The sequence below is a fragment of the Nematolebias whitei genome, chromosome 17 (genome assembly GCF_014905685.2).
Source record: "Nematolebias whitei isolate Nwh7 chromosome 17, NemWhi1, whole genome shotgun sequence".
NCBI lineage: Eukaryota > Metazoa > Chordata > Actinopteri > Cyprinodontiformes > Rivulidae > Nematolebias > Nematolebias whitei.
The window spans coordinates 25232249-25241039 of record NC_056514.1 but is presented as its reverse complement, the minus strand read 5'-3'; the positions used below and the strand labels follow the sequence as shown (position 1 = coordinate 25241039).

Sequence of the window (8791 nt, the reverse complement as noted above, 5' to 3'; positions counted from 1 at the left end):
TCTGTTCAGTGCCCTGAGATGAATACTATTGTGACTCGGCGCTATATAAATAAACTAAACTGAATTGAGTTTAATATATTTGCCGACAAATGTAAAGAATCATGACTGTTATGTTATGTCTGCATGTTAGCAAATTGCTCCTTGCAACTCAGAAACACCCCTAGTCTTAATTCAAGTGTGAAACAACTGCTTTTACGCCATCCTCCTATGCGTTTGTCCCAAGACCAAAAAAGGTTGAATGTCAAAATGGTGAGTGGCAGTGTTGTAACTCTTCCTCCGTTTGTGTTTCTATGTTTGCTTCGAGCAGTTTTGATTTCTACATTCCTCCTTCAACATTTTCCCTTTGACACTGTCAAGTGGAGGACGCAGTGGCCTCCTGCTGTAGATTTTTATTTTATTTTTTAAAGAGAAGATATCACACTCTCCATGAGAGAAACACAATGGACTGGATTATTTTTGTGACCCTTTTCTGGGGAGGTAAGAAAAGATTGTGCATCTTTATTTTTTACTAAAGAATTTATGTTTAATTTTTATTTATTTTTTTCCCTTGTCCTGTCCGGCATTGTGACACTCAGAAATATTGTCTGAGTATCAAGGTGATGCCCAACAGATTTACTTTCACAAGCAGAGCATTATGGCTGGCCTTAATGCTCCGCTTGATATATAAATAAAGCTTTATTAGAATTTGCTTTGAGTTTGTTTCAGATGTAAATGGACATGGAGATGAAAAACAAAGAAGAAAAAGCAGAAAAGTGGGAGAAGGGTTAAAAAGGAGATATGAATAGAGGAGAGAGAGAGAGGTATAAAGAGAACACAAATCAACATCATTGAAGTCTGCCTCTTGACCTGCGGAAAGAAAAAAAGACAAAACAGAGAAACCACAACAACAAACAACTTATATAATGATACTTATAACATCATTAGAAAGTATTTTATACAGTACATGGTAGTACAAGATATATTTAGTGACCACCACAACCCAACTGAGTGTGTATCTGATAAACACCTGAATCTAAACATCTGTGTGAGCATGCTTGTCACTATAAGGTTTCTCCATAAAAATGCTCAATAGTGGATGTGGGGACCCACAGACCCATCCCCACAGGACACGATGGTAACACAGGGAAGACCGGAGCCACAGACACACAGCGGCCCCCAAGCCCGGAGCTCTGGGAGTCCCCCAACAGGGACACCCGGACCCCCAAAGAGAGAGGCAAAGGGAAGCTCCGGGCGATCCCTAGCAACCGCTATGCAGAAACTCCAGGAGGCTGCAGCGACAAGCCCACGGGCCCCACTGGCAACCTGCCCCTCCAGAGTAGATACGGTCATGGATACCGAGCCCCAAGTCCCGAGGTCCTATCACACCCCAACAACAAATGTTTATTTTTTTAATGTGTGTATAATAGTTTTATTCTTTTTGCTGGAGTTACAAACTTTGTTCTTGTAACCTGCCAGACACAAACAGCATTCCTTATTCATTATTAAGGGAGATGAAAGAGGAAAATGAAACATTTTCAAACTAGAATTTCTTTGTATGCATCCTGTCTTCTGTAAAGTAAATGTGAGCAACTGACCACTGACCACTAATGGTTTGCTAACTACTACTTTGGTGCAAAGCATGTAGCTGCCTAGGTGTGAAATAGTCCCTTAAAATGCTAACTTAAACATAACAAATAAAACACTTTAAAGACTATTTTGTCATTTTGAACTGTAGAAGAAATACTAATACTGTATCCAAAAAAAATGTGTCAGTAGGCAAAAGCTAATTCATTGTTCTAGTTGAAAAGCTGTAAAGAAAATGGTGCTCACCTAACATTGAAAAAAAATTATTTATCTTGGAGAGATAGCCTGCTAACTTACAAAAAAGCTCTCAGTTAAGCTAGCACTGCATATTATACATTTTTAATTGATGAGAATAAAATAACCTCAGGTTCCTTTAAAGCACGATAGCTAGTCCAATGAAAAATCCTTTGTTGAACCAGATAATATATATGAATTTGAATAAAATTCAAAATCTTACTTCTAACCTAAAGCTCTCAACAACTTAGCTCCATCTTATATTACAGATCTTATTGTTCCAAATTTTCTTAACAGAGCACTTTGCTCTCAGACTGCAGGCTTACTTGCAGTTCCTAGAGTTTCCAAGAGCAGAAAGGGAAGAAAATCTTTCAGTTATCAGGCTCCTCTCTTGTGGAACCAACTTCCAATTTCTGTTCATGAGGCTGACACATTGTCCACTTTAAAGACTGGGCTTAAGACTTTTCTTTTTGATAAATCCTATAGTTAGGGTTGTCAAATGATAGAGTTTACCCAGGGAGAACAGAGTGAAGGATAACAGACTCAGGGTAAGAAAGTAGTGATTAATTTTACAGTGGTAATAATAACAGTCTCTTATGTACAGGTGTTGAAACTGGAAGGGAAGATGATTTAGAGTCTTCTAGTTGAAGGATGAATGCCCAGATGAACAACTAAAAATAATTTTCTTCTTACTGTGAGTGTCAGGTGGAGTTGCACAGGGTGGAGGTTTTCCATCCATCCATCCATCCATTTTCTTCCGCTTATCCGGGGTCGGGTCGCGGGGGTAGCAGCCTAAGTAGGGAGGCCCAGACTTCCCTCTCCCCAGCCACTTGGGCCAGCTCTTCCGGGGGAATCCCAAGGCGTTCCCAGGCCAGCCGAGAAACGTAGTCCCTCCAGCGTGTCCTGGGTCTTCCCCTGGGCCTCCTTCCGGTGGGACGTGTCCGGAACACCTCACCAGGGAGGCGTCCAGAAGGCATCCTAAACAGATGCCCAAGCCACCTCAACTGGCTCCTCTCGATGTGGAGAAGCAGCGGCTCTACTCCGAGTCCCTCCCGGATGATCGAGCTTCTCACCCTGTCTCTAAGGGAGAGCCCAGACACCCTGCGGAGAAAACTCATTTCGGCCGCTTGTATCCGAGATCTCATTCTTTCGGTCACAACCCAAAGCTCGTGACCATAGATGAGGGTGGGAACGTAGATCGATCGGTAAATTGAGAGCTTCGCCTTTTGACTCAGCTCTCTCTTCACCACGACAGACCTGTACAGCGCCCGCTTCACTGCAGACGCTGCACCTATCCGCCTATCGATCTCACGCTCCATTTTTCCCTCATTCGTGAACAAGACCCCAAGATACTTGAACTCCTCCACTTGGGGTAGGACCTCCTCCCTGACCCAGAGAGGGCACTCTACCCTTTTCCGGCTCAAGACCATGGCCTCGGATTTGGAGGAACTGATCTTCATCCCGGCCGCATCGCATTCGGCTGCGAACCGCTCCAGCGAAAGCTGTAGATCATGATCTGATGAAGCCAATAAGACCACATCATCTGCAAAAAGCAGAGACGCAATTCTGAGGCCACCAAAACGGATCCCCTCAACACCTTGGCTGCGCCTAGAAATTCTGTCCATAAAAGTTATGAACAGAATCGGTGACAAAGGGCAACCTTGGCGGAGTCCAACTCTCACCGGGAACAAGCCCGACTTACTGCCGGCGATGCGGACCAGGCTCTGACACCGGTCATACAGGGACCTAACAGCCCGTATCAAAGGGCCTGGTACCCCATACTCCCAGAGTACCCCCCACAGGGCCCCCCGAGGGACGCGGTCGAAAGCCTTCTCCAAGTCCACAAAGCACATGTAGACTGGTTGGGCAAACTCCCACGCACCCTCCAGGACCCTGCTGAGAGTGTAGAGCTGGTCCAGTGTTCCACGGCCAGGACGAAAACCGCACTGTTCCTCCTGAATCCGAGGTTCGACTATCCGACGGACCCTCCTCTCCAGAACCCCCGAATAGACCTTACCAGGGAGGCTTAAGAGCGTGATTCCCCTGTAGTTGGAACACACTCTACGGTCCCCCTTTTTGAATAGGGGGACCACCACCCCGGTCTGCCAATCCAGGGGAACTTCCCCCGATGTCCACGCAACATTGCAGAGTCGCGTAAGCCAACACAACCCTACAACATCCAGAGCCTTAAGGAACTCTGGGCGGATCTCATCCACCCCTGGGGCCCTGCCACCGAGGAGCTTTTTAACCACCTCGGTGACCTCAGCACCAGAGATTGGAGGGCCTGACCCAGAGTCCCCAGGCTCCGCTTCCTCAGTGGAAGACGTGCCGGTGGGATTGAGGAGGTCTTCAAAGTATTCCGCCCACCGACCCACAACATCCCGAGTTGAGGTCAGCAGCAAACCACTCCCACTATAAACAGTGTTGGTGGCATACCGCTTCCCCCCCCTGAGACGCCGGATGGTGGACCAGAAACGTCTCGAAGCCGCACGGAAGTCGTTCTCCATGGCCTCTCCGAACTCCTCCCATGCCCGAGTTTTTGCCTCAGCAACCACCCGAGCCGCATGTCGCTTGGACTGCCGGTACCCATCAGCTGCTTCCGGGGTCCCACAGGCCAAAAAGGCCCGATAGGACTCCTTCTTCAGCCTGACAGCATCCCTCACCGACGGTGTCCACCATCGGGTTCGAGGGTTGCCACCCCGACAGGCACCGACAACCTTGCGGCCGCAGCTCTGGTAAGCCGCCTCGACAATAGAGGCACGAAACATGGTCCACTCGGACTCAATGTCCCCCACCTCCCTTGGAACATGTTCAAAGTTCTCCCGGAGGTGGGAGTTGAAACTCCGTCTCACAGGAGACTCTGCCAGACGTTCCCAGCAAACCCTCACAATACGTTTGGGCCTACCAGGTCTGACCGGCATCCTCCCCCACCATCGGAGCCAACTCACCACCAGGTAGTGATCAGTTGACAGCTCCGCCCCTCTCTTCACCCGAGTGTCCAAGACATGTGGCCGCAGATCAGATGAGACGATGACAAAGTCGATCATCGAACTGCGGCCTAGGGTGTCCTGGTGCCAAGAGCACATATGGACACCCTTATGCTTGAACAAGGTGTTCGTTATTGACAATCCATGACGAGCACAGAAGTCCAACAACAGAACACCACTCTGGTTCAGATCAGGGGGGCCGTTCCTCCCAACCACACCCCTCCAGGTCTCACTGTCATTGCCCACATGAGCATTGAAGTCCCCCAGCAGAACAAGGGAGTCCCCAGAAGGTGCACTTTCCAGTACCCCCTCTAGGGTGGAGGTTTTATTAATCCAATTTCAAAGAGAGGTTGATGCAGAGGCTGAGGTAGGAAAATGGAGGAGCAACTTGGTAAGAGTCCATGAGGAGAAACTTGAGCTCAGGTACAGTAGGTACAGGTAAGATCCCACAGGTTGGCATGAATGATCCAGGACTTGAGGCACAGGGAAACCAAAGAAAGAGAATCAAAGGAAACACAAGTATTTCAAAGATACAGACACTAAAAGGCCAGGAGCACAAGTACCCTTTCGTAAGATATGCTCCAGCACTGGATGAAGCACGCCTGCAGCATCTTATAGTCCTGGTGGTATTTAGGGAAATGGCCATCAACTGAGAGTGATTAACTCTGTTACAGGAGTGCAAGAATCTGTGGAGGAATAACACTGAAAACCCTACAAGGGTTGGTTTGTTATGCTGCTACAGGCTTAGACTACTAGAGGACAAATTGACCACATTTCTTATAATGACATTTTCAATTGAATACAGCAAAGTTCATGCTCAATAATCCAGGTATAAAATCCAACATTTTTCAGTCAGGTCATCTGGACAGTTTCTTTTTTTTGTGCTGAAACGTTTCCGGCAATTGAGGAGGGGCGTACCAAAGAGACCATCTAATCACAAGCAGAACTGGTTTGTTCCACTTTGGAGTAAGCTGTTGGAGGAAGAATCAGTTTTGTTGTGCGTTTCCTTGACTGTTGAAGCCTTCCGGATCAATGGCGAAACGTTTTAGCACAAAAAAAACCCAGAAACTGTCCAGATGACTTGACTGAAAAATTTTGGGTTTCAATTGAATAGTTTTTTTTTTTTTTCAAGGATTCAAGGTTCTTTATTTGTCATTCGCACCTCATGTGGTACATGTGGTGGAACGTAATTATGTACACAGGGTCCCAGTTACATCCAATAATAAAATGTAAAAGAAAAACAGCAATAAGATCTAAGAAATGAACTAAGAAAAACATCAACTAAATATACACTAAGCACTAGTAGCATAAAAACATTACGTCCAACAGCAGCACAAACATGAGTCTGAGTGAACAGATGAGCACGCATGAACACAGCAACATGAAACAGATCAGCAGCAACATGATGTGATTTTTCACAGTGATTATTCTGGTAAGATATTCATGAGTCTAACAGCCTCAAGGTAGAAGCTGTTCCTCAGTCTAGTGGTTCTACACTTAATGCTCAACCTTCTTCCTGAGGGGAGTGGGGCAAAAAGTGTGTGTGCTGGGTGAGGGCAAGTGTGTTTGTTCAGTCTGAAGTGCACGGCCATCTCCTTCGTCTTCTTCACATTGATGTGAAGGTTATTCTCTTTGCACCAGCTCTCCAGGTGTTCCACCTCCTGCCTGTAGCTGGACTCTTCTTTGTTTGTGATGCATTCCACCATCACTGTATCATCTGCAAACTTTACAATATGACAGCCTGGATGGGTAGCTGCACAATCATACGTGAGCAGAGTAAACAGGAGAGGGTTCAGCACACATCCCTGAGGAGAGCCAGTGCTGAGGGTTATGGTGGAAGAGGAAAAGTTGTGAATCCTCACCGACTGAGGTCTGTTAGGACCCATTTGCAAATGGAGGGGCTTAGTCCTAGTGTGAATAGTTTGTCCATCAGGGTTTGGGGGATCATAGTGTTGAAGGCAGATGTGAAGTCCACAAAGAGCATATGGACGTAAGAGTTTTTCTGCTCCAGGTGGTTGAGCGCAGTGTGGACCACAGAGGAGATGGCATCCTCTGTTGATTGGTTCTCACGGTATGCATACTGATGAGGGTCCTTGTTAATGTTGATGGTTGTTTTGATGTGAGTCATGACCAGTTTTTCGAAGCATTTAGCGACTATAGGGATGAGGGCCACTGGCCGATAGTCATTCAGACCAGTCACTGTAGAGCTGTTTGGGACTGGGATGATGGTGGCAGTCTTCAGGCAGGTGGGAACTGTCTCCAGGGTAAGTGAGGTGTTAACGATGTCTGCCAGCACCTCGCAGAGCTGATCAGCACATTCTTTCAACACTTTCCCGGGGATGTTGTCTGGGCCGGTTGCCTTGTGTGGGTTAATCTTCCTGAAAGTACTCCTTACTTCAGCTGAGGTCACTCTGAGATGCTCTTCATCCGGTGGTGAGGTGAGTCTGGTGATGGGTGGTCTGTTCAGGTCTTCAAAGTGTGCATAGAACTTGTTGAGGTCATCAGGCAGTGATGGGTCTTTGAGACATTATTCACTCCTGTCTTTATAATCTGTTATACATTTAATGCCTCTCCACATGCTCTAATTCTATCTTAACTTGTGATTCTCGATCTGCTATTGCATATCTGTTCCTCCTTCTTGTCTTCTCAAACCTAACTGGTTGAAGCCAGCTTGTTTTGCCTGATCCTGGTTCTGTTAGAAGTTTCTTCCTCATGTGGGAGTTTTTCCTTTCCACTGTTGCCTTTTTGCTTGCTCAGGATGAGAGTTCTGTGATGAAGTTAAACTCAAAGCAGTCTGCTACTCAGATAAGTAATGCTTTTAACTTACTTTTTATGTATGAATATTTCTATACAGTGCACTGAGGTGACTTCTGTTGTAACTTGGTGCTATATAAATAAACTGAATTGAATTGTTATATTTTGGTCAGCACGGGAGTGAAGTTGGTCGAGCTGCCACCTCTCAGCAAGCAGGTCGCCTCGGTTCAAATCCCAGCTGGGGGCCTTTCTGAGTGGAGTTTGCATGTTCTCTCCGTGCATGTGTGGGTTTTCTCCAGGTACTCCGGTTTCCTCCCACAGACCAAAATCATGCATGTTAGGCTGATTGTCCCTATAGGTGAGAGTGAGAGAGCGAATGGTTGTTTGTCTTGTTTGTCTCTATGAGTTCTTGTGATGGACTGGATACCTGTCCAGGGTGTACCTCGTCTCTCGCACAGGGATGGCTGGACATGGGCACCAGTGAACTCAGCTATCCAAAAAGGAAGAAGTGGGTAAAGACAATAGATGGATGGATATAGTTATGTTTTATATTAGGACCACGAAAGTTTATTTGTTTTTTTATTCATTAAAGATTCAAAGATTAACAGGTGGAAAACTGAATCCACACATAGTTCTTTTTAGAATAAAGTTAGAATAAAGTTGCTGCTGTGCTTCAAAATTGAAAGTTTGCCTTTTCTACCCCCCAGTGTCATTAAAAATGAAAGCTGCAACTATTAATTCACCTCAAAAGACAAAAGCAGCTTACAGTATCAATGCAGCAGCTACAAAGATTATATTACAAATCAGATTGTTAGAATTTAAGTTGTTGTTGTTAAAATATGGATAAAATATTTGTTGTCATAGCTCTGCTCTCTGTCAGCTCCTCTGTCATGCTGCACACTCAGTAATCACTCAACTCATGTCACCTGTCACCGCTCATTATCCCACAGCTCCACCACCTGGTCCAGTCAGTACTTAAGTTCACTCATTCCTCTCAGTCTGGGCCAGATTCTCTATCCTGTCTCATCAGCAGTAGACTTTCCAGCATTCCATTGATTGACTCATCACGTTCATGACCCTTGCCTTGACCACGACCACGCTTTTGCCTCAGCCCTCGTCTGCTTTTGCTCATCTGATCAGGTACCGACTCATGCTCTTGTTTTTGACTCTCTTTTTGGATCACGTACTGGATACTTCTGCTGAACAACTGACTTCACGGTATGAACTCTGCCTTTCCCTTCTGACTGTTTTTT

General features: G+C 46.0%; 1 protein-coding gene across 1 annotated transcript in view; it reads left to right on the top strand.

The window, feature by feature from the left end:
* The first annotated feature begins 440 nt into the window (after positions 1 to 440).
* Positions 441 to 8791, top strand: part of LOC119423972 (integrin alpha-M-like) — a 28814-nt gene continuing 20463 nt past the window's right edge. The window contains 1 exon segment of the mRNA XM_037691408.1: positions 441 to 477. Coding sequence (XP_037547336.1) covers positions 441 to 477 — 37 coding nt within the window.